General features: G+C 30.9%; 1 protein-coding gene across 6 annotated transcripts; it reads left to right on the top strand.

Moving 5' to 3' along the window:
• The first annotated feature begins 9 nt into the window (after window positions 1-9).
• On the top strand, window positions 10-26,751 carry Ca-beta (Calcium channel protein beta subunit). Of its 6 annotated transcripts, none has more exons than XM_035871775.2 (11): window positions 10-185; window positions 1,738-2,202; window positions 12,189-12,305; window positions 13,823-13,942; window positions 14,990-15,200; window positions 16,833-16,930; window positions 17,353-17,489; window positions 17,644-17,809; window positions 17,937-18,306; window positions 19,022-19,060; window positions 23,714-26,751. In XM_035871775.2, the coding sequence occupies exons 2-11, from the start codon at window positions 2,143-2,145 to the stop codon at window positions 23,899-23,901; spliced, it is 1,506 nt and encodes a 501-aa protein (XP_035727668.1). In that variant the 5' UTR covers window positions 10-185; window positions 1,738-2,142; the 3' UTR covers window positions 23,902-26,751. The 6 variants fall into 6 exon arrangements, with proteins under 6 accessions (XP_035727668.1, XP_085519509.1, XP_085519508.1 ...); XM_085663383.1 differs by having other exon boundaries at window positions 1,715-2,202; XM_085663382.1 differs by having other exon boundaries at window positions 1,620-2,202.
• The last annotated feature ends 8 nt before the right edge of the window (window positions 26,752-26,759 follow it).

Below are 26,759 nucleotides of genomic sequence, written 5' to 3'. Positions count from 1 at the left end.
TCTCTCGATCTCTCTCTCTCTCTCTCTCGATTTCTCTCTTACTCACTCTCTCTTTCTCTCTCTCTCTCTCTGTTTCACTCTTTGAAACGTGTATCTGTGAATTTGTGTTTGTGAGATATAGAAAGAAAGAAGGAAAGAAAGAAAGAAAAGAGAAAAAGAAAAAGAAAAAGAAAAAAGAAGAAAGAGTGAGATATTAATCGTTTCTAAATCAAAATTATTAGTTTTCTTTTTTTTTTCTTCTTCTTCTTTTCTTTTTTTTCTTTTTTTTTACTTTCTTTCTTATCGTTGTTATCAGAACGAGGTTTCACGAACACGTGACACAATTTTTTCATCTTGTTCATCGACGCTTTTTCGTATGCTTTTTTTTTTATTTTCTATCTTCCTTACCTTTTTATTTTCTATTTTCTTCTTGAATTTTTTTTACCTTCGAAATCTAACTTTTAATGAGATCGATGATCGTCCATTGAATTTTATCTTTTTCTTTTTTTTCCTTTTGCAATTCAATTTAATGCATACAAATATCACACTCACGGTCGCGCACTTATAATTCTATTATATAATAACTTGAAAATATGTAAGTGCATTGAAATATAATTCTTATAAACTTCGTCGAGTTCTATTGGATAATTTCCAATGGATATTAATTTTTTCTTTTTTTCTTTTTTTTTTTTTTCTTTTTTTACAAAGAGGATCACACACATAAAGATCCATGCGATACCTTGAATACTTCAAATTCATGTTTAAATATCATTTGGAATTTCATTTACGTTGAAATCCTAAGAGTTTAGTCATAAAATTCTATTTTTAATCGTCTCGTGTATTTTACTTTATACGCTCTCGTATTTATATGAAATATTTCTTTCACAACTGTGTAGTGTAGGTGTTCGTTCATTTTTATTTTACTATAAGAAGTACGTAAAAAAAAAAAAAAAGAAACAAGAAAAAAAAAATTGGAATTCGTCGTCGGCTCAAGGCCAGGGCTAAAGATTAACAAGTTGGATATACTCTCTCGTTAAAGACGTCACGAACTGTTACACTCATCCTCAGGCATCGATCCAAAGATCGGTCGATTGGACGAAAGAGCTCATTAATTTGCTCCTACCTTTTCTTTCTTTTTTCTTTTTCTTTTTCTTTTTCTTTTTCTTTCTTCTTTTTTTTTTCTTTTCTTTTTCTGGAAAATCACTCTCTGTGATTAGGATCGCTCTTCTGATCATCTATTTCTATTAAGTATCTCAGTATTGTTACACTATTTTCTTTATACCTGAAAAGAGAGAAATTTTCTTTTTTTTCTTTTTTTCTTTTTTTTTTTTTTCTTTTTTTTTCTAACCCAGAGAAAAGATTCGTAAAATATTATCAATGATATTTTCTATATATCTAGGTGAGAGGAAATATTGTTTCTGACAGAGAAAAGTCTCATAAAACGTTTTGATATTTTCGTAACGAAAAAAAATAAAAAAAAAAGAAAATATATTGTATTTTACGTGCACTTAGTGGATTTCGATGTTTTCTTTTTTTATATGAAAGAAAGATAAAAAAGAAAGAAGAGAAGAAGAGAGCGAAATATTTTTCATTTCTTCTCATTTCTTTGTTTCACTTTTTCGATAAATTGAAGTAAAAAGCATATCGAAAGATATTTAAGGGAACAATTAATTTTACGAAACTTGAAGTTAAATAAGTCGGGTGGAAAAGTGAAATATCGTTCTGAATGTTTAAGAATAATTGTGTGGTGTGCGATAGGACAGTGAACTTGATAGAAAAGTGAAAGGAGATAATAAAAGGAAAAAAAAAGAGAAAAGAAAAAGAAAAAGAAAAAGAAGAAGAAGAAGAAGAAACGCTAAATGCGGCCGAGAGGTAGAACTCACTATGCAAGCTCGTGCCGGAAGTCGATGGACTCGCGAAGCTGACGAAAGCTCATTCGTTTAGGCCCACAAATTCGAAAGCTCTACGGCAGCATTCTAGCAGCATTATCGAGTCCACTTCAGTATATCCTCGACTTCTCGTATCACCATTTGACACATTGTATCCGAGCATTTCACATTTTCTCATCCGTCTTTTTTACTCATCCACGAGATCTCTATTTCCTTTCATTCATCGTGCTTAAAACACGCGAGCTTTGCTTTTCAACGAAGCTACAACTGGGAAATGGCGCATCTGCGAAAACCGATGAGACGAGAACATTACAAAGCTTTTGGGAGAAGAAAGGTAAACGTCACAATTAACCCTTATTTTCAATAATTCAATGACAATCAAATTTTTCGATATATATATATATATATATATATATATATATATATCTCAATATATATCTCATCAATCTATTTATCAATTTATCTGTCAATTATTTACTTTTCATTTTGTATTAATCAATTTCTTTTTCCTTTTTTTTTAAACTTTTATACTTATACTTAGTAGAGTATAATTATGTAATTCAATCATAATATTAATCTCTCTCTCTCTCTCTCTCTCTCTCTCTCTCTCTGTCTCTGTCTCTGTCTCTTTCTCATTCTTCTCTCTCTCTCTTTCAATTTAAAATATTTTTCTTCGTCGCATAATAAAAACTTGTTTTTATTACTTAATACAGCGTAATAGTATAATTAATATAATTAACCATAATTAGTATAATTAATATAATTATGCCATAATTTATACCATAATGTATAAATTATGTTTTAGCATAATAATAACATCATATATTAGTATAATTATACTAACCATAATTCAGAGTTATTAAAAATTATGAAAATCTTTTGATTTTCGACATGACGATTAAATGAAATAAAATGAAATAAAATAAATAAAAAAATAAATATACATTGATAATACTATTATATTATCAAAGTTTACATTATAGAGGCTTGTTTTTTCATGTTAGTTCTACTTATAATATTTATTGGACCAGTGAGAAAATTTTCCTACACAAAATTAAATATAGAACATGACAACATAAATTTTAATCTATTCAACTATATAAACACACACACATATATATATATATATATATATATATATATGTATATATGTGTGTGAACTTTGAAAGCTCTAGAAAGGAAATTAATAATAAAGATTTTCACGAAAATAATTTTAATTGAAGGTACTTACTTCTTGCCATCTTGAAATTCATTAATAGTAAATTAGTACAAAAATAGGTTTGTCCTGTCCTTCGGTTAGATATTCGTCGAAGCCAAGTTTTCTAACAAATTGTTTCGCGAGCTTCCAAGATTATTAAAATCAACGATGCGTGATGAGAGTGAGATAGAAAAAATAAAAATTATTCTACGATATATACGCTATTAAATTTATTATTAATTTTCTTTTTTTATTATTAACTTTTCACTCCTCCAACTAAATTATTTTCTCTCTCTCTTCCTCTCTTTCTCTCTCTCTCTCTCTCTCTCTCTCTCTCTCTCTCTCTCTTTCTCTATATCGATTATCGATTAAACAATGACACGTACGTTACAAAAGGATGTCACGAAGAATTCGATCGGCACGAGCCAACGTATGAACGAGAGCATGCGCCGTTTTAAGATGAACGGGGAAACGATGCACTTCAAATTTATTTTTGTTCATCCGGTACACACGTGTGATCGACCGTGTGGAAAATACCGAAAGAACGCACCAAATGTTATTTGATACGTGATAATATATACAAAAGTGCAAAAAGAACAAAATATTTCATTCCCTTAGAACGTGTCCGTGATATTGAAACATTTTACAAATCAATCTCTGAAATCGTATTTAATGTTTTGAGAAAAGAAGAAGAAGAAAAAAAAAAATGAAAAAAAAAAGAAAAAAGAAGAAAAAAGAAATAGAAATAAAGAAACTATTCGGATTTATTTTCATCAATCACTTTACTAAATAAAATACATAAAATATAAATTTTTCATCCATGCGGAAATTAAAACGTACGAGAGAAATTATATATTTTTATTATAAATAAGAAAAAAAAAATAATAATAATAATGATAAAGCAAAATTATGATTATGACATTTGTTTATTCCTCGGAAATATAAAGGAAAAGGAAGAGAAAAAAAAACATGATAATAATATTTCACGCTTTGAAACATTCAATTGGAATTGTTAACGAAAAACAAAGAGGAACAAACAAACAATAAAAGAGAGAAAAAAATTTATTTGGAATTGTAAAAATCGTAAGATAAAGAATGAATGACAATCATTCGATTCGATCGTTGGGATAATAGGATCGTAGGGTTGATTAACTTTTCTTTTCTTTTTTTTCTTCATTGTACCAAAGTCTACAGAGGGAAAGGAAGAAAGAGGAAAAGAGAGAAAAAAGAAGAGAGAAAGAGAGAGAGAGAGAGAGAGAGAGAAAGAGAGAGAAAGAGAGAGAGGGTAATAGAGGGTGGGCGTGGAAGAGGGGAGTGAGAATAAGGGTGGAAATGGGAGGAGGGGTTCGAGATGGGGTGGGATTGTAGACGCGTACGCACCCTCGTTTGACCTACATAACTCGACCTATATTTCAAGGAAGCTTACAACGTGGCGATCGGCCACGAGGACTGCACCCTTTGTTGACGTATCGTGCATACTTTCACGATTATTTAACTGACCTAAGTGAACGAAAGTTTAAGATAGAATAACTTAAAAAAAGAAAAAAAAAAGAAAAATGAGAAAGAATAGAAAACGAAAAGAAAAAGAAGGCTCTCTTGAAACATAATTTCAAAGTAAACCCTCTTTGGGCTATATATTCATATATAGATATCTATGTATAGGGGTGTACATGTGTATATATATATATATATATATATATATATATATATATGTATATGTATATACGGCTTCCGTCGTTGTGTTCTCGTGTCTCATTAAATTATTTACGTCCTATTGATTTTTCCTACTTCATAATTGACGTTCCCCGTTCATTCTATCCGTGATCCTCTCTATATTCGCCTAACTTTTTTATTTATCATTTCTTGACATATCATCATCTAGACGTTTTAAATATCAATATTTGTCAATCGTACGAAATTAATTAATTAAAATTTATCAGAATCGATATATTACTTTTCTTTGTCGTTGTCACTTCTTTATTAACATTTAAAAATGCTTTACGATATCTATGCCACTTTTCTTTTTTTTTTTTTTTTTTTTATCAGCACACATAGAACAAAAAAGCAAACGATCTAAAGTAATCGTTCCAGCTAATTCTTATTATTTATATTCGAAGTGTTACCTTACAATAATGATCTAGATCGATTTAAAAGAACAATTTTCGCGTTAATCGTGCACATCTTAAATGATCCTTACGATCTTCTCCGTATTTTTATTATTACCTCTCAACCATCACTCCATAAATGAAAATAGAGAGAGAGAGAGAGAGAGAGAGAGAGGGAAAAAAAATAAATGATCTGTGGATCGTTCTACATATAAAAAGAAAAGCAAACAAAAACAAAAAACGAAAAAACTTACTCGATGTAAGAGAGACCGTCGAAAGAGTAAAGGAAAAAAAGAAAAAAGAAAAAAGAGAAGAAAAACGAAGGAAAGAAAAGAAAGAAAGTGTAAAGAAGAAGAGACAGAAAAGCACGTTGGTGTTACGAGTGCAGTGGCCTGGAGTGTCTTGGGGGTTGGTTTAGAGGGGAAGAGAAGGAAGGGGTTGTGGATCGATATAGTTACGGGGGTGTCGTCCGGCTTCCTCTATACCGTACGCCGCCTTGCGGTAGAATCGTGAACCTCAAACGACACCCAGCCAGTGTATATGATGTATCAAGCGACCCTCGTCAGGAAGAACGAGATCCACGTTGCCTGGTGGTGGTGTTGGTGGTGGTGGAGCTGGTGCTGGTGCTGTTACTGTTACTGGTGCTGGTGCTGGTGCAAGCACTGGTGCAAGTACTGGTACTGGTGCTATTGCTGGTGTTGGAATTGGTGTTGATGTTGGTGGTGGTTGTGTTGGTGGTGGTAGCAACGAGCCGGCACTGATCTCAGAGCTCGTGTCTTGTCTCAGTCAGTCTCAGTACGCGGAGAAACAGCCGTCTGATCGGTTGACTAATTTGATCGTCGACTCTTTCTACTAACGTTTGTTACGTCGTTATACCCAAATTACAACTTAAATCGTTTAACTTGAATCTAAAGTGTTTAACAGTTTCAAAACATATAGTTTTATCAGTCCTTTCGTCGTTTTTTCTTCTCTTTTTCCTTTCTTTTCCATGCCTTTCTTTTCTTTTTTTTTTTTCTTTTTTTTTCTTGTTTTTCCTCTCAATAGCAAGCTTTTAGTCTTTGAATAAGATTGTTGATAAGGTTTGTAATAAGTCTTCAGAACGCCGGTGAATCATTGACCGCTATGTTGTAAGGGCAACGTGCTAGCCAAAGTTGACGTAAAAAGAGAGAGAGAGAGAGAGAGAGAAAGAGAGAAAGAGAGAGAGAGAGAGAGAGAGAGAGAGAGAGAGTAAGAGTACGATGGCACTGTGTCGTTGACCCCTTTCCGGATGTCTATGCAGCTCTTACTCGAGGCGCCCTTTCGCTCTTTCGACGTCTGCTTCCGAGATCAGTCCAAGTGAGATTTCTTTCCTTTGTGTGATCTCAGTGCTTCTTTTTCCTTCTTTCTTCTTTTTTTTTTTTTTCCTCTCTTTTTCTTTTATTGTTAAATGATACATCTATAAGCCGATCACTTTAAGTCGATCGATATCAAACTTAATTTCAATCTTATTAGTGACATACTTATAAATATCGTTCTGATTAATTAATTCTTTTGTTTCTTTTTGTATTTTTTTTCTTTTCTTTTCTTTTCTCTCTTTCTTTTTTTTTCTCTTGATCAGAAATAAAAACTCGAATCGAATCGATTAAAATTAAAAAAGATGAAATAACAACTGTATATATTCTTGTAAAAGATACATTTGCATTTTCCCATAGAATTAATTAATTATCCAGGCCAAGCGATCAGGGATTCGCGTGACAATCTTGCCCAAGTCTGTTACTCTAATTTCATTTTTCTATTCGTTGTCCTTCGTTCGTATACACACACACACATATACACACACACATACACACACAGAGAGAGCATCATGGACACTTCGATTTTCAAGATAACGTTGATGCAATCTAGATAATAGAAAAGGTATATAGGTAATATCTTTTTCTGTTTCTTTTCTTTTTTTATTTCTTTTCATTCCTTCTTTCTTTCTTTCTTTCTTTCTTTCTTTCTTTCTTTCTTTTATATTTTTATTATCGAAATAAATGAAAAAGAAACAAAATAATAGCGGAGTACTGGTGACCCTGTACTGCTAATGAACCGTCTAAGCTTGCGCTTTACATAATTGCCTGCGTGGGACAGTAGGATCGCTTTTTAAATCGAGGAAACCTTAAAGAAAAAAGAAAAAAACTAAATGTTCAACAATTTTTAAATATACTATATATATATATATATTATTTTTTTTCTCTCTCTCTCTCTCTCTGTTTCTGTTTTCTTCGTTCCTCTTTCTTTCTTTCGTTTAATTTTCTTTTATAAACAAAATTCTCGTCAATTAAAATAATCTGCCCCTCGGGAAAATAATTTATATATCATAGAATTATGATGACCTCTGGTTTATCATCCTTTTAATCCATAGGAATTTCATGTTAAGGGGGTTACACAGATAAACAGGCGCCAGCGTGGCACCCTCCTAGCCGACATAAATCTAAATTGGTCTCTGAGCTTCATTTGAGGGGGTAGACGTGATAGTAAAGAAACGAAAAAAAAAAAAAAAGGAAAAGAAAAGAAAAGAAAAAAAAAAGAAAAAGAAGAAACAAAAGGAAAGAAGGAAAGGAAGAAAGAAAGAAAGAAAGAAAGACGTTTACGATCATCGTCTACATGTGAGACAGTTTTTCATTACTTATGATAAAAGATTCTTTTTCTTTTTTCTTTTCTAACTTGATTAATCTTCGTAATATGATTCACCGGCGTTTTTAAAGAAGAAAAAAGAAGAAAAAATAAAAAAAAAAAAAAAAAAGAAAGAAAGAAAAAAAAAGAAAATAAAGGACGAACGAACGAACGATAATCTATATTAATGTTAAATTAAATAATTAATACGTAATAAAATTTCACGCGACAGGGATTAAATAAAAATAATGTTAACGAAAAAAATGAATTATCGGATTAAGGAAAATCTTTTGAATTAACAATCCAAGTGTCATTTTGGATGGCTTGCAAAAGGAAACGGAAAAAGTCGAAGGAGCAAAGTGTCTAAAGGGAAAGGAGAAATAAATAAAATATTTATTCATCAGTGCAAAATTCTCGTCGTAATGGCGTAGCATCGTTAAAAAAAAAAAAAAGGGGAGGTTCGCAGAAGAAAGATCGAAATCGAAGAGAGAAATTCGTTCTTATAAATTGCAACGAACGAGAAATAAACGAGACAAAGAAAAAAAGATAAGAAAGAAAAAACAAAAAAAGAAACGCAATGCGGTAGCATGCGTAGAATTTGAGCTTTTTTTGTCGTTGCATTTTTGTTTAGCTTTTTCTTTTTCTTTCTTTCTTTTCTTTCTTTCCTTCTTTCTTTCTTTCTTCCTTTCTTTTCACTTTTTCTTTCCTTTCTTTCCTTCTATCCTTTTTCCTACCTCCTTCGTTTTCTTTCTTTCTTTTTTTTTTTTTTTTTTTTTTTGTTTCTTCGTTTTCTTTCTTCTTCTACGAACGAACCAGTGACGACGAGAGGAAAAATATCGAAGCCTCGTCGATTACATTGGCGATGATCGGATACAATCAGCACAATTCAGGCTACAACAAGCTGTTCACTCAGGTATATTAGACATGTTTACCCATTAATTCGTATTTTATTCGTATAATAATAATAATAATAATAATAATAATAATAATAATAATAATAATAATAATAATAATAATAATAATAATAAGAGGATAAAAAGAGAATTCAAAAGAAAAAACAAGAAGAAAAAAAATTACCAAAAATAAAGCAGAGAAAAAAAAAGAAGAAAAATGAAAGAAAGTAGCAAAAGAATACACGCGCACGTGCTCGTCCACGCACAGGTCAAACAGCAACAATAATAATGGTTATAATAACAACAACAACAACAACAACAACAACAACAACAACGATAGCAACGACAATGACAACAAAAATAATTCTATAGTTTCTTTAAATAGAACATAATCGATCGATAATCATCTTCATTATATAGTTAGACATTAGCTAAATCTTGCGTAAAGTAAAATCGACGGAGCATATTAAAAAAGGCAACGCAAACTCGAAATCCTTTATATCCTTATCGCTTTTTCTTTATCATACGGAGCCATTGCTGTTTGCTTTACCAAGCGTTAAACCGTGCGACAAATTATATGCACTTTGCCGACATTGTAAGATATATATCTTTTTTGTCCTTGAGATAATAACCCTCAAACTAAGAGTTTTCAAAGAATTTCTTTACTGCATAAAAGATACAGAGAGAACGAGAGAGAGAGAGAGAGAGAGAGAAAGAGAAAGAGAGAGAAATCTCCTTGAAAGTCATTGTACAATTTCTCTATTGGCATAAATAAATGATCGAAAAGGTCGATAGTTATATTTAAAGCTTGTACGTAATCTTCTAATACAATTATTGAAACATCGGCATTGTTAGGTATTCCTCCCCATTTTTAAATCCTACAAGACGTCTTATGTTCTATCACTAATATTTACAAATTTTGTGAGATTCTCGAAATAGAAAGTCTTTTTCATTCGTAATAAATTTCTATTTTAATTTGTTAAAAATAATTCTGACTACGTTGACGACATAAAAGTAAATTTGATATCCATTGGAAACGACTCCATTGGCTTATATTTAAATTGGCTAAAGAATATACATACTAAAAAAGTTTTAGCTCTCTTTCCCTCATCAAAAATACATATATATTTCATAAACATGCACATACACCCACACACACGCACACAAACATATATATATATATATATATGTGTGTGTGTAAAATAATATATACATAGATTGAATAAAATACGCGAGTTATTTCCATTCAAGTATCTCCTTCGAATTTCGACGCATGCGAATGCAGAAATTGCTTACATTCTATTCTGATTGCGAGAAGAAGGTCTTGATGGATAGTAATAGTAGTGTGATCCTAGACTATGGTGTGGTCCGTCGAAAGCATGAAGAAGGAGACACATATACATGAGAAATACAGAGACTAGTTATACGCGATGGAAAGGGGAGGGGGGGTGGAAGGGTGGGTATGCGAGGGGTAAGCAAAGGCCGTTGGCATGGCTACGACCCCCCGACCGAGTAAATTCGTTCTATGGAAAGCTCCTTCGTCTCGTCTCGTCGAGGTGAGGAAAGACGAAGACTATTCTTTTCATACTTTTCTTTCTTTCTTTCTCTCTCTCTCTCTCTCTCTCTCTCTCTCTCTATATATATATATATATATATATATATATATATATATCTTTATCTCTTTCTAATAATTCTCTTTATCTCTCTCTCTCTCTTTTTCTACTTTATCTTTCGCTTTTCGATAAGAACAAATAAAAATATTTTAAGATGAGTAGGCTAATGAATTGTTAATGACCTTGAAATTCTATAGACATGCTCTTCCATATACTTAACGATCGATGATTAAATGATTTCGATTAGATGATAATGTAAAAGTAATAGAAAGAACGTAATCATACGACAATTTGTAATATCTTTAAGGTAAGATTGTATGAAAATTTTAATAAGGATTTCATTGAATATATTCCATTGGCAATGAAATTCTTTTTTATACATATTATAACATGCTTTTAAAGATTAATTTTTAATTAATATATATCGTGTTAATTCTAGAATGTTTTCATGTCATACATACGTATTTGTAAATTGTCGAAAGAATAATAAATGACAGATACTCGTGTATGTTGTAAATCAATACGACAATGTAAATCATATTTTATCATGTGTCATGAAAGAAAAAAAAAGGAACTCGAATTTAATTAATCATTAATTAAGTTTGGAATTATGTAAATTTTCAAAATTAACCTTCTAGTTCACAATATATTTGTGAATATATATCGCACGTATAATTCATTGAAAAAATAAACGTGACCTATTGGACGGATGCATATAAATCCTATAAATCGCACAATGAGACGTCGTAAATCGCGTCTTAGGTTTGTAAAAAAGAAAAAAGAAAAAAAAAGAGGGAAAGAAAAAAAATAACAAAAACCAACAACAACAAAAAAATGGAGAAATAAGAAGAGACAAAAACAACAGGGGACTCTAATTAATCGCTAATTAAAAAGGTATCATAAAGTCAAATTTTAAAAATATTCCTTTATAATGTTCCAAACGTGCCCGTAAAATATCCAATGTAACCCAATAAATAATGATGACAGATTATTAGATGTATGCGTCTTGTAAATCATGATATAGTACCTACCGAGATATCGTATATATTATACCCTGTTGAGAAAAGTCTCTTTTTCTTTTTCCATCTGATACTGTATAACATTCGCATATCTTTTTTATCTTTTTTCTTTTTTCCGTCTTCTTCTTCTTCTTCTTCTTCTTCTTTTTTTCTTTCCTTTTTTCTTTTTTTTTTATTTTGCTCTCTATAATTTCTCCAAGTTCAACTTCGAGTTTGTGTATTTTTCTTATAGGAAAAATAGATCATCGTTGAATCTCTTCGAATATAATAAAATACGATATCGTTAATGATAATGATTATTACGATTTATTTATCATTTATTATCTCTTAACATAAATATTCATTGATTTTTTTTCTTCGTAGATCGATCATAAAGATCGCAATTTCGTATTGATCTTGAATCGAAAATCGATGATCGATGATATTATTTATTTTTTCCTCCCTCTCTCTCTTTCTCTCTCTCTCTCTTTCTCTCTCTCTTCTTTTTCTTTTCTTCTCTAACGCTCGATGATACTTAGTTGTTTGAAGCGTAACCTTGAGAAATTTTTTTTTGAAGCTTTCGAAATGCTTCGACTAAGCTTCTTTTTTTCATCTCGTCCAAAGCACCCTTGCTTCGTGAGCATTCTTTTTTCTTTTTTTCTTTTTTCTTTTCGACGACACAATCGCAACCTAACGCCAATGTTATTTCATATCGTCACGTTAGCATAAGATGCGTGATATTGAACAAAAATCAAAAAAGTAATAGAGAGAGAGAGAGAGAGAGATAGAGAAAAGGGAGAGATAAAAACAAATAAAATGAAGAGAAGATCAAAACAAAATAAAAATAATACAAAACAATTATCTGTTGATTTAAAGGGCTCGGCGGACTCGAACTACTCACAGCCGAGCTCGGATCTCTCGCTGGACGAGGAGAAGGAGAACTTACGACGTGAGAAAGAGAGGCAGGCCCTTAATCAACTTGAAAAAGCCAGGGTGAGTTATTTGTCCTTTATAATATGTTTTAGTTTGCTTCATATTCTTCTCTCTCTCGCTCTCTCTCTCCCTCTCAAGTTGCATCATACTTCTCTCTCTCTCTCTCTCTCTCTCTCTCTCTTTCTCTCTTTCTATCCTGATAATGTAAAATAAAAAGGGAGAAAGAAAGAGAGAAAGAAAATATCGATCGTCTTTGTTCAAATATCCTACATCGACATTGCTGAGGATATCTTACCCCCATAAAAAAGAGAGAGACAAACAAACAAATGAAATAATTTCTCTCCTATTTTTTTCTCCTTCATTCTCCATCCCTCTCATAACGATAATCATTAAAAGCTATTTCGTAATAACACATTGAGAGAGGGGATGTCGAAATAATCGTGAAAATGTTTCTTTTCATTCTTCCTCCTTTTTTTTTCTTTTTTTTTTCTTTTTTTTTCTTTTCTTTTTTCTTTTTTCTTGAAGACAAAAGAGTATAAAATCGGAAAGGATCATCGTCGATGTCGAGAGAAAGGAAATAAGAGGAGCAACGTTGGAGAGGGGAAAAAAAAATGTTGAGAGAGAGAACCTAAACTCGATCAATCAGCTTAAAGGAGAGAAAAAAGAGAGATAGATAAAGATAGATAGATAGATAGATAGAGAGAGAGAGTGAGAGAGAGAGAGAGAGAGAGAGAGAGAGAGAAGGTGATATTGATTGACGGTACACGACCTTCCAGGACGGTCGGTCGCAAAAAAGAACGAAGAGACTAGCTGAGCATCTATCGTTTTTTTATTTTTTTTTTTTATCAAACGATTGTTATTGTTAGTTGTATATGCAATGTGCGTTCTAGCGTTTAGACGATCATCCATCGATCTTAAACACGAAACTAATACCGATCTATTTATTCTTTTTATCTCTTCTTTTATTTTCCTTATCTACGTATATTATCTCGATCGATCGGTTCCTTTTTGTTTTTTAAATTTAAAAAAAAAAAAGAAAAAGGGATTTGTTTTTAATCTTTTCTTCTTCTTCTTCTTCTTCTTACTTTTTAATAAAAAAAGAAACGAAATAAAAGACAGAAACATTTTTCCTGTTATCACGAACGATAATTTTCTCTGACAAGATAATTTTAGATTTAACGAGAGCTTAGACGGATATGTAATAAAGAAGAAAAACGTATGATCGTCATGATCAATATATATATATATATATATATATATATATATATTATATACCTGTTTATGTCATGTTACTTGATAATAATCGTCTAATATAAATCTAACGGGTATGCTCCCGTATCACGTACGTATGTGCATGTCGATCTATGGTTAAATCGATCGAAATACATACGATTGAAGATGGAATGACAAAATAAATATGCTTATAAAACTTTTCTTATTAAGTTTCTTCAATTTTTTTAACTATTAATTTATTAAACTTTGTTTCCTTCTTTTTTCTTCTTTCTCTTTTTTCTTTTCTTTTTTTTTTTTCTTATTTTGTAAATCACTTATTGAATTGTGTGTTTTGATATTTTTAGACGAAACCGGTAGCGTTCGCAGTGCGGACAAACGTGAGCTATGACGGATCTGCCGACGATGATTCGCCTGTCCATGGCTCGGCTGTTAGCTTCGAGGTCCGAGAATTTTTGCACATCAAGGTAAAGAAAAAGAAAAGAAAAAAAAAAAAAGAAGAAGAAAATAATTAATATATTTTCGTAGAAATATTAGATGTATATATATATATATATATTTTTTTTTTTTTTCCGTTTAATTTGGCTCATCATACTCTCGAAGATGTTTTATCGTAAAAGAAATTAGGACGAAGGAAAGTCGTGTTAAAATCGATTTCTTTTTTTTCTTTTTTTTGTTTTTCTTATTTTATGTTTTCCTTTTCGACGCGTCAAAATAAATTAGAAATATATTTCTTTCTTTCTTTTTTTCTTTCTTTTTTTTTATTTTTTCTTTACTTTACGATTTGACTTATATCATACTCTTCTTCTCGGAGAATTCGTCGAAAGTGAGATAGTATAGTGATTCTCTTACGTCAGAAATAGGAAGAAGTTCCAGCTATGTTAAAATCGATTTTGGCACGTTTCCACGTCGTTGCTTTAATACTTACTCTCGTCTTTCTCATCTTCACGATAAGATAAGACCGAAAAAAGGGATAACACGATGTAATAAATCGCGGATTAGAAATGGTCTTACTTACGAAATAATTATAACGTTATTATTTAGGGCAAGAAAAATAAATAAAAAAGTCATGAACGATGAGAAAACATACAAAAAGCATACAGAAAAGAATCAACGTTAATAACATTTACACACAAATAATAATAATAATAATAATAATAATAATAATAATAATAATCAAGATAAATATATTACAATAAAAATCGAGACAATGTATTTAAATAATTTCCAATATTAATAGAAAATAATTCTAATATTTATGAATAAGTATTATACTTATGAACGATAGGAAAAGATAACGATAAAAAAGTAATAAATAAGAAATACATATCTAATATAATAAAGCTCAATGATATAATCAAATATATATACATATTTATAGATATGTCTCTTTATATATACATATATACATACATACAAATACACACACATAGACACGCGCACGCAATACACACATACACACACACACACACACACACACATATATATATATATAATAATTATATAATATTTAGGAAAAGTATGACAACAACTGGTGGATCGGGAGGCTCGTGAAAGAAAATTGTGACGTCGGTTTTATACCATCCCCAGTGAAATTAGAGGCACTGAGATTGCAGGCTAGCGCAGCACGTGGTACAAAAGGTCTCTATTCAGCACGAGGAGGGTCTTCAGGGAACCTTGGCGAGAGTGGTATGCCTTCACGTGGTTCCACGCCACCTACACCAGGTATCCTAGCACGTCCTTCTTTCTTTCCCCCTGAAATCCACGGTCTATCTACCGGGTGTGCCTGTTCTCGGCACTGGCTCTTTTTTGATCCTGACGACCGAGATTCAGACGGCCACGTGATTACCGGGATCAGATGGGACACCGTCCTTGAACAAAATCATACGTTTTCGAGATAAAAAAAGAAAGAGAGAGAGAGAAAGAGAGAAAGAGGATGGAAGACAGAGATAGAAAGAGAGAAAAAAGAAAGAGAGAGAGAGAGAGAGAGAGAGAAACAAAAATCCTAAGTATTTTCCCTTCAAAACTTTCAATTCGTATTGTCTGAAATTTTACACCAAAAAAATTGACACGCTATAGGAAACATAGTGATCACACGTGAAGCACACGATTCGTTTGATAAACCCTTTTTATCTCTAAACACATAATTTTTTTTTCTTTTTTTTTTTTTTTTTTTATTTGTTTTTCGTTTTTTTACGTTTCCTTTTTTTTTTCTTTTTTTCTTAAAGAGGTTATATATATATATACACACACACACACAATTTGTTTTACACGCAATGGCTTTTATTATTTACACGTACACATGCACAATACGAATATTATATATATATATATAGACAATGGTTACACGTATCCATAAAAATACATTACAATTTGGATCCCAATTTTTCTCTCATAGGCTTTCTTACCTTGCAAATCGTAACATTTCATTCATCGCACTATTCAAAAGAAAAAGTTATGGAGTTTAGTTAATAAGCGACCATCGAATTGCATGATCATGCGAATGTTATGAATTCGATCGACAGAGAGAGAGAGAGAGAGAGAGAGAGAGAGAGAGAGAGAAAGAGAGAGTTCGTCGTAAATATAATTCTAATCAAAAATAATTATCTCTCAATGAAAAGATATTTATTGATAAAAAAGAAAAATTAAGAAGAAAATAAAAAAAAGAAAAGATATATTTACGACGAATTCAAAAGGTGAATAGTATTATTTTTTTTTTTTTTTTTTTTTTTTTTCTTTAATCAAAAGTCTATTAATCCAATTCAGCTTTTTCGTAGCACCGATCGAGTTCAATCAGGCTTGAATTAGACGTTAATCTTTCACTTTCACAGAGAAAAGAATCGACCCTCACACGCACACGCACACTCATACATAAAAACGTCAACAATCACCCTACTAATCACCCACCCACTCACCTACTCACATACACACACACACACACACACATACACATACATACACGCACACATAAACGGACACAAGAATTTACTCAACACTCTCGCGATTCTTTAGCATTGAAAATAGATGTAGCTGAATCTTGGTAGTTTGCTGCTATGATAGCGAGCGTATGATGAATTTAGGTATTAGTTATGCACCAAAGCAAGCAAACGTTTCTAAGCTTATTTAATTATGGTTCTTTTCTTTTCTTTTTTTATTTATTTTTTTTTTTATTTTCTATTTTTTTTTTTTTTTTTTTTTCAATTGGAGACAGAGGGACTCTTTCGAGTACTCTTACCAAGAAGAAAAGAAAAAAAAGGAAAAAGAGAAAAGAAAAGAAGAAAAAGAAAAAAAGAAGATTGATAATTTGGGAATAATTTTAAAATATTCCGTTTTCTTTCTTTTTCTTTTTCTGAATAGGTGACGATAACGATAGCGTTGGAAACGTGAGACCGGGAAAGGCAACCTTGACAACACCTCCGGCCAAAGAAAAACGAAAGAACTTCTTCAAGAAGCCGGTAAATCGAACGATAAAAATCTTTAATTCTTATATCCTTAAATGTCTCCTTCGGTACCCTCTTCCCAAAAAAAAAAAAAAAAAAAAAAAAGAAAAACAAAAAATTAATCGATCATGCATTTGCTTGTACGTCCTTAGATGTGATTACTATATTAGAATTGAATACGTCTATCGATCATTTTCACAAGAGCAGGAACAGGAAGATGAAACAAAAAGAAAAATGATGTAGAGTAAGAAAAAAATTGACCATCGTTTCGTCAATTCTAATTTCAAAATATATATCTCTAATCACGTGCAATCGATTCTGTCGTATCCTGTTGAAGAATGGATGACTATTTTGTTTGTTTATTTTTAACAATATTTAATGTCGGTTATCTTTTTATTTATTTATTTATTTATTTCTTTGTTTTTTTTTTTTTTTAGGAACCAACAACACCTTACGACGTTGTACCTTCTATGAGGCCTGTTGTCCTCGTTGGACCATCTCTCAAGGGCTATCAGGTGACGGACATGATGCAGAAAGCACTTTTCGACTTTTTGAAGCATCGATTCGAAGGAAGGTATGAGATAATATCATGGAAATCTGTTTTTTTTTCTCTCTTAATAGATATCGTTCGAACGTACTCTTTCCTCTTCTTCTTTCTCTCTCTCTCTCTCTCTCTTTCTTTCTCCCTCTTTTTCACTCTTATTAATTTTATTTATGTTTTTATATAGGATTATTATAACAAGGGTGATGGCTGATATCTCATTAGCAAAAAGATCATTACTAAACAATCCCACCAAAAGAGCGATCATGGAAAGATCGACAAGTAGAAGTAGTTGTTTGGCAGAGGTTCAAACGGAGATCGAGAGGATCTTCGAGCTAGCGAGGACGCTTCAGGTTAATTATTTAAAATCCGTAATTGGTTATCTAAAAATTATTTTCTTTTTATCTATCCATATCTATATCTATATCTATATCTATATGTATATATATATATATATATATATTTCTTTTTTTATTTTAGTTGGTAGTCTTGGATTGTGACACGATTAATCATCCATCGCAATTGGCGAAAACCAGTTTGGCACCTACAATCGTATATTTGAAGATCTCGTCGCCCAAGGTCCTGCAAAGGTTGATCAAAACCCGTGGAAAATCTCAGATCAAGCATTTAAATGTTCAAATGGTGGCGGCAGAAAAATTGGCGCAATGTCCGCCGGAAATGTTCGACGTGATCCTCGATGAAAATCAATTGGAGGATGCCTGCGAGCATGTAGCCGAATATCTCGAAGCTTATTGGAGAGCTACCCATCCTCCGGTAATTGCAGCGGTGCCACGTGCAATGCCTGCACCTGATGCACCAGTCGACGCTTTAACTCCTCGCGTAACACCAGGTATCTTATTATTATATATTTATATATAATGGAACAAAATCGAATGATCCTTGAACCCATAGATCTTTTTTCTTTCTTTCTTTTGTTCTTTTTCTGTTCTTTTTTTTTTTTTTTTTTATCGAAGAAAAAAAAAAGAAATCAATGTCGGCGGCACTCGAATTTATTTAACGTATAAACTTCTTTTATCAAATTTCAAGATCGCCCTTGTCCGACGTAAAATAATCGTTTTTTCTTGTTCTTTCTTTTATTTTTTTTTTTTTAATTTCTTTAAAATCATTAATCCCAACTTCTTCTTGTTGTCGTGCATCGAAGAGCTAACAACAGGAAATCGGTCTACGTATATTCGACGACATAGAAATTGAATAGACTCGAGTGCCTATCGTTAGAATAAATCAGAGGAAAAAGAAAAAATAAAAAAAATTTCGATTCATGGGCAGAAACAGTTGTCGACATTCTGCACTATATACATATATATATAATATATACAAAAATTAATCGTTTAAAAAAGTAATAATTTTTTTATAAGGGAAATCGTTAACCGGACCCTTTTTTTTCCTTGACCTTTCTCCTCGCCCTCGTCCTCATCAGACTATCTTGAAACTCTTTGGCAGGGAGTTTTTCTTTTTTTTTTTCTTATAGTCCACTCAAAATTCTCTAACGAAATTCCCTATTTCCGTCTACTAACATACAACACTTTCTTCTTTTAATACTTCAGGTGCCCATCACGAGAGTTACTACGGCCACGAGCCAAGAGGTAACTTAAAACCTTTTCCTTCGTGCGCGCATCGCTGCATCCCTTTTTTTTCTTTATCTGTTTCATTTCTTATTATCTCTCTTTTTCTCTATCTTTATTTGTTTTTTTTTTCTTTTCCTTCTTTCAATTTTCCGCCTTTTCCTTTTCTTTTTATTTATTTATTTATTTATTTTCTTCTCTGTCTCTCTATCTCTCTCCTTTTCTTTTCTTCCTCTTTGGTAACACCTATATCTGTATTCATCTTCGTTATCTTCGGGATTGCACGTAATAAAACGTTGGCATGCACGCATCTCTTCTATCTTTCATTGTCTTTTTTTCTTTTTTGATTTTTTGTATTTTATCATTCGCAAATACCTCCAAAAAAAATCAGCGCGATAGTTCATAGATTTCTTTTTTTATTTTATTTTATTTTTGTTAAAGGATGCTCGTACGGCTAATTGTATTAGATGAATATGAATGAGCTTAGACATGCGACGAATTGTCAATTATTTTGTAATATATGTACGTACACGTTGTTGTTGTTGTTTTTTTTTTCTTTTTTTTCTTTTTTTTTTTTTTTTTTTTTTTTGTTATTGTAGACATATCTCTTGTTCTATGAAACGCTTTCGATGTTGGAATTCTTTCGTCTTTCCTTTTTGTTTTCTTCTTTATTTATTTAGGTTTATTATCATTTTTGTAAATACTCAGACAAATGTGTCTTTTTATATTTTTTTTTCCTCTCTGTTCTTTTTCTGTCAAAAATTACAGCTGTCTTTTTATTATGTCGGTAATATAATAGCTACTGCATGTATGTATGTATATATATATATATATATATATATATATATATATATATATATATATATATTCAATGTATTTAGAAGCACGTATATATATATACACAGACACACAGAAATACAGACACATACACATATATATACACATATAAAACTGAACGTATATGTATATGAAAAAATAATGCAATATTTTTAATATCGTCTCATTATATTGGATGGACCAAAAGTTCTTAGGTGATACAAATTCAATTGATTCTTTCTGAAACTTTTTAAGGCCTAATTTTTTTTTGTATGTCTCAGATCGTAAAAAAAATTTCATAGGCCCCGTAATTTTACGATCTGAAAAAGAAAATTAACTGCTAAAGGGAAAATCTCGAAAAAAAATTTCCAAGAGGAGTAATTGTCTTATTTTATCATTTTCTTTTGTTTTTTTTTTCTTTTTTTTTTTTAAAGAACTTTTGCCCCACACACTATAATAATTTACGTATGAAAAGGACAAGTGAATTTTAACAACGTCGATAATCTTGAGAGATAATAATTGCATCTCTTTTTTTCTCTTCTCTGATCGTCTCAATTTCTTTTCTTTTCTTTTCTTTTTGGTACTCGTCAACCTGACGTTTTATGTTTTTTTTTTTTCAGCGACGTTTTATGCCACAACAAACGTGTATCCATCGCAGTGTGAGAGAGATAGAGAGACCGGGCCGCGATGACCTTCTTTTCTGTTAGTTTCTTAAAAACGTTCTCAATAATCCTTAATTTTTTATTTTTTTATTTTTTGCAAAAAAAAAAAGATATTTATATATACATATATACACATATAAACGGAAACGAATTTTTCCTCAGTTCGAATCATTTTTTTCTCTCGAACGAAAGAGTAGAAAAAATTAATTGAGAGATCCGCTTGAAGATCTTTTTCGCGTTCTTTCGCGTCAATATTTCTTTATTTTATAATAATAAATAAATAAATAAATAAATAAATAAATAAATAAATAAATAATAATAGTAATCGTTATTATTATTATGGTTGTTGTTACTATTATTATACATGTAAGAGATGTTAATGTTAAAAAAAAAAAAAAAAACAAGAAGAAAAAGCTTAACTCTCGTGCACGCTACGCTCTCTACTACTTGTCCATTATAGGCTCACACGGGACACACGAGTGGATTTGAAGTTAGTTCATAGGGTTTCTTTCTTTCTTTTTTTTTTTTTTTTTTTTTTTTATTAAATATATATAATATATATTTATATACATTATATAGAAAACGTGATCGTACCAAATCCACGGTTTTTTATTTTCTTTTTCCTTTTTTTAATTCATATTATCACTTCATTTTATTGTCTTGTCCAGAAATATTCTGGACGATTCAATTTACAATATCATATATACCACCTCTAAGTCCACGTGTGTTCTAGAGCCACGCCAGACTAACACAACTCAAATCAGCTGTGATGCGCACGTGCGTATATATATACATACACACATATATATATATATATATATATATATATATATATAGGTAAAAAATTTTAATAAAAAAAAAAAAAATATACGTGTAACTTCTGTATACTCACGCGAGGAAAATGCGACACAAGTGTTAAGGAAGGAAAAAATAAATTCCTAGAAAAGAAAAAAGATTTAAAAAAGAAAATAATAACAATAAAAAAGGATAAAAAAAAACAGACTAAACAAAAAAAAAATAAAAAAGAAGATGATCTCTGAAAGCTCTGACTCCGATGTTCTCTGTTTTCTTTATCTTTGTCTAAAAGCCATCGTGGAGGCGGTGGCTGCGACTGGGGTCATCCGAAAACAGGGCCGGCTCAGCACGACCGGTCAGAACTGATGAATCCAAGAGTCCCAAAGAGTCGAGTGTTAAGAGAGTTTGGGGCCTTCTCTCTACTTCTCTTCTTCATCCTTATCAAGCATGGATAAGAAACTTCTAATACGGAATTGAGATTCGAGATTGTTTAGAAAGAAAGAAAGAAAGAAAGAAAGAAAGAAAGAGAGAGAGAGAGAGAGAGAGAGAAAGAAAGAAAGAAAGGAAGGGAGAGAGAGAGAGAGAGGGAGAGAGAGGGAGAGAGAGAGAGAAAGAGAGAGAGCGAGAGCGAGAGAGAAAGAAAAAGAAAGATAAAAAAATAATAGAAACTATCTGTGATTAAAAAAAGTCTACTTTGTCAAAGGGTCGCCTTGTAAGTACACCCTGAACTTGGGTTTTGGTGCATGGGGCCCAAAAAGAGAGAGAGAGAGAGAGAGAGAGAGAGAGAGAGAGAGAGAAAGGGAGAGAGAAAGAGAAAAAGAAAGAGTGTGAAAGAAAGAGAGAGCGAGAGAGAAAGAAAGAAAGAGAGAGCGAAAGAGAAAGAAAGAAAGAGAGAGAGAGAGAGAGAGAGAAAGAGAAAACAAAACATATATATATAATATATTGATTTATTTACCCTCCCCTCCGGTTATTTTGTTAGTTTAGTTCATAATCCTCCACCCTGCTGTCCGCCCCTCTTTTTATGTCGGATTTGACCGATTTTGATTTTTTTTTCTTGATCTTTCTTTGAATTAGCCATTTAATTATCGATCCAATCGCCTACCAATCAACCCTCTCAAGTCTCCTATTATTATTATTTTTTTTTTCTTTTCTATCTTTTATTCCTTTCTTTTTGTTCCTTCTTTTATTCGTTTGTCTCGCAAATACCACGTTTCGCAAATATATTTCCTCACATAGAATAGGATATTTATAATGTAGTTTTAATCAGTAGATATTAACGGCGTTGATTCGGCCTTAATAAGTGTTCCTCTTGAAATCAATGCGATACATGGATTCATTACTTTTTTTATTTTTCTTTTTTGTTTTTCTCCCTTTTTCTTTTCTTTTCTTTTTTTTTTTTCTTTTGTTGTTTTTGTCTCCTTTCTTTCTCCTCATTACGAATAAACGCGACGACGATTGGACGATCGATCGTAGAATTGTTTTAATCACAAACGAACAATTTTATATCTTCGAACGTCGGAGTCCTTTAGAGAGATTTAATAAGATTAATTAGAAAATAGATTTTGTAATATATATATATAAATCCATTTTTCACAATAACCAATCAACCCGATCTACGAACAAATCTTTTTTTTTTCTCTTTTATGTTTGGTTCTGCTTCATTTTATTTTATTCTTTTACAGCTTGCTAAGCTATATGTTATATTGTGCATGACACTTCTCTTTGTTAGATTGCGCGCATGTCGTTGATGTATTTGGCGTATGATTTATTTATGCATATAATCACTATACTTGTACACCCTGATGCTCTTGTAGAATACTAACGGATTGCAAAATGCTTTAAAATGCTTCTTTTTTTTCATCTTTATTATTATTATTATTATTATTATTATTATTATTATTATTATTATTATTATTATTATTATTATTATTATTATTATTATTATTATTATTATTATTATTATTATTATTATTATTATTATTATTCTCAAAGATCCACGCTTCGGACAAATTTTCGATATTTCTATGCCATTTCGAATTTTTCTCGAAATCTTCTTATTACAAAATATCATATTTTTCTTGTAATATAAATAATAATGTAAATAACGAAGCTGATGATAAGAAAAAAAAAGATGAAAAAAACCACGAGAGAGTTCTTTCGAAGAGAATATCAAAATAAAAAAAAAAGAAAAACAAATAAATAACGCAATAGGCGATTGAAAAGATCGAAGAGATGTAAAAAGAATAAAAAGACAACGGGAAACACCGAAGCATGGATCTTTCGAATAAAAAAAAAAAAAAGAAGTATCAGTTACAAGATATCGCAAAATGATCTAATCGAACGTATGTCTTTTCTCTTTTACCCTACCCAAAAAAAAAAAAAAAAAAACAAATCTAAACAGGTTCGTACAGTGGCAGCGGGCACATGAGCAGCGGCACAAGAAGATCACGTTTGGAAAGGATGGATCGTGATCGTCTGGATCGTGGCGAACATGATTATGGTACAGAAGAGGAATCATACGTGGCCGATTATGGGAGTGTGTCGAGACGTCGCCAACAGCAAGACTCGCGCGCTCTTAACGCCATTTAGGAGCTGGGGCCCCGGGGCCTGTCGCTACAGCGCTGTCCCTACCTGCGCACCACCGCCCTTTAGTGTGTGGGGTCGCAAACAACCCCTTGCGCTAAAAAAAAAAAAACAAACAAACAAAGAAGAAAAATAATGCAACAACAACTCTTTACGAGCTAACCGAACGTCCGAAGCACGCGGAGAGCGAGCCGAATCTCTCTCTCTCTCTCTCTATCTTTTTCTTACTCTTTCTCTCTCTCTCTCTTTCTCTCTCTCTCTCTCTCTTTCTCTCTCACTACCTATCTATTTATCTCTGTCATTGGGGGCTGTCAACGATTCTCCTTTTTCATCCAAGATCAGGAAACTACCCTTAATGCATAAAGGCAGAAGAATTTAACACATACATACATACATACATACATACATACATACATACATACATACATACATACATACACGCATACGTGAATTACATACATATATGTCTATATGTATGATTGATAAATAATTTTATTACAATAAAATGAAATTTATTGAATTAATTCAATATCTGAGAGTTCTCTTTAAAAATGTCATAATAATTGAATTGATTCATATATATATATATATATATATATATATATATATATATATATGTGTAACATTTTATTGTAACTATATAGATATATAATGATGCACCTCGCCGATTCTTCAACCGAGCCGATATATAAATAGATACAATACATACGTGTAAAGTAAGAATTGAAATGTTGAAATGAAGATAAACATCATATATACATATATATATGTATATATATATATATATCTTCTTAAACGGATGATCATTCCACGGCTCATTTACAACCTCTCCTCTCATCCAATAAAAATAATCGCTCTATACATTGTATATCGATATCATCGTCGAAATACTCGTGTATTTGTATTTCATCCGAAGTCATCCGATCGAGATCGAATCGAGATATTTCTTTCTAATCTTCGTTTCTATTATTAGAACAATTCTACGAAGGATAAATTATATGTATTTAGATTTGAGAAATTTCTCGAATTATCTCCGATAATTATTTCTATATCGAGATTTGACTGCACATATTTTATTTCTCTAAAATATACATATAATCATATTCGCACATCCCACAAAAAAGATAGCCCTCTTTATTTATTTATTTATTTATTTATTTATTTTTAGTTTTACTTTTTTCTTTTTCTTTTTCTTTTTCTTTTTGTTGAAAACAATTTTTGTTCGATCGATCGATCGATCGATCGATCGATAAGATTTTGCACTATATCTATCTACCTATCTATCTATCTATCAATCTATTTATCTATTTATCTTGGCCATATTGGCTTAATTACGTTTTGGTAGTAGCACCTTTTCACAGGCTCGGTCGTTCAGTGTGCACGCTATATAAGAAAACCTTAATGCGACCCTCACCTATTTATCTATCATGCTACCGGGGCCACATTTCTTCCTAGTATGCGATTTTCGATCGTCGTTAAAGCCCAAAATGCATTAATTTAACACGGTCTTTCTTCTTCTTCTTACGAAAACTTGATTATACCTAGCTATATGGTTGTTTATTAATTTAATATTTTCTCGCACGTGCATATAAATATATATATATTTCTTTTTATTTATTTATTAGATTGATGCAAAAATAATTGCAATTTTTACGTATCGAATAAATGATAAAAATGGCAATTATTTTTCAACCAATCTAATATATATAATTAATGAAAACAAAATTATGTATATATATATATATATATATATATATATATATATAATTATGTGATTTTTATTAACGAGTTGATTGATTTAATTACTTAATCTATTCATTAACTTATTATTTTTCCTTTTTCTCGCACAAAAAATTTGTTTTCATTCGATTAATTCCCGTATAGCTAGGATCAATTGTAGTCTCTAATTCTATAGAAGAATTTAGTAACACGAGCATAATCGAGATCGAAAGATATTAGCTTCTTCAATCTCGAAATGATCTCGATCTCTTACGACGTATTATGACTTTATAACGTCGTATAAAACGTGATTTCTTCTTCTAATTAGAATCTAATAACGTATGTCGAAGAGGTGTAGACCGATACGACGATGATCATCGACCAAAAGAGCACGCACGCACACACGCGATTAAACACGAATTAAACAACATTATTATCTTTGTGTATATAGTATACATACCTCTTATAATATATGTATATATATATATGTGTGTATATATATATTATATACATATAAATATATATATATATACACATATATATGTATGTGAAAATATAATGAAATACTTCCATCTAATTCACTCGATAAAGAAGTGATCGAAATTATTCCAACAAATGATGATATATCATTTTCTCTAGAGCGAATATATATATATATATAAATATATATATATATAAATATATTTATATATATATGTACACATATATAAAAGAGGAATAATAATGATAAAAAAAGATCGAGTACGATAGTATTGTAAATACTTGTATGAAGCCTTTGAGAAGAAAAGAAAAGAAAAAAAAGAAAATTAATAATAATAATAATAATAATAATAATAATAAATAATAAATAATAAATAATAAATAATAAATAATAAATAATAAATAATAAATAATAAATAATAATAATAATAACGATACCTATCCTTCGAAATTGTCGATATTCGAAGTGAGATTTACAAACTAAGAGAAATATTTGTAATTAAATCTTTACTTGTTTTTTATATATTTAAAAAAATAGCGCTGAAATATTTAATATATTTGATATGTGCGAGGATATCTTTGTGATCTTGCACATTAAAAAAAGAAAAAAAAAAAAAGAAAAAAGAAAAAAAATACGTCTTATAATATATAGATCAATGATCCTT

The sequence above is a fragment of the Vespa mandarinia genome, chromosome 21 (genome assembly GCF_050613455.1).
Source record: "Vespa mandarinia isolate Hongniang chromosome 21, ASM5061345v1, whole genome shotgun sequence".
NCBI lineage: Eukaryota > Metazoa > Arthropoda > Insecta > Hymenoptera > Vespidae > Vespa > Vespa mandarinia.
This window is presented reverse-complemented; position numbering and strand designations above follow the sequence as displayed.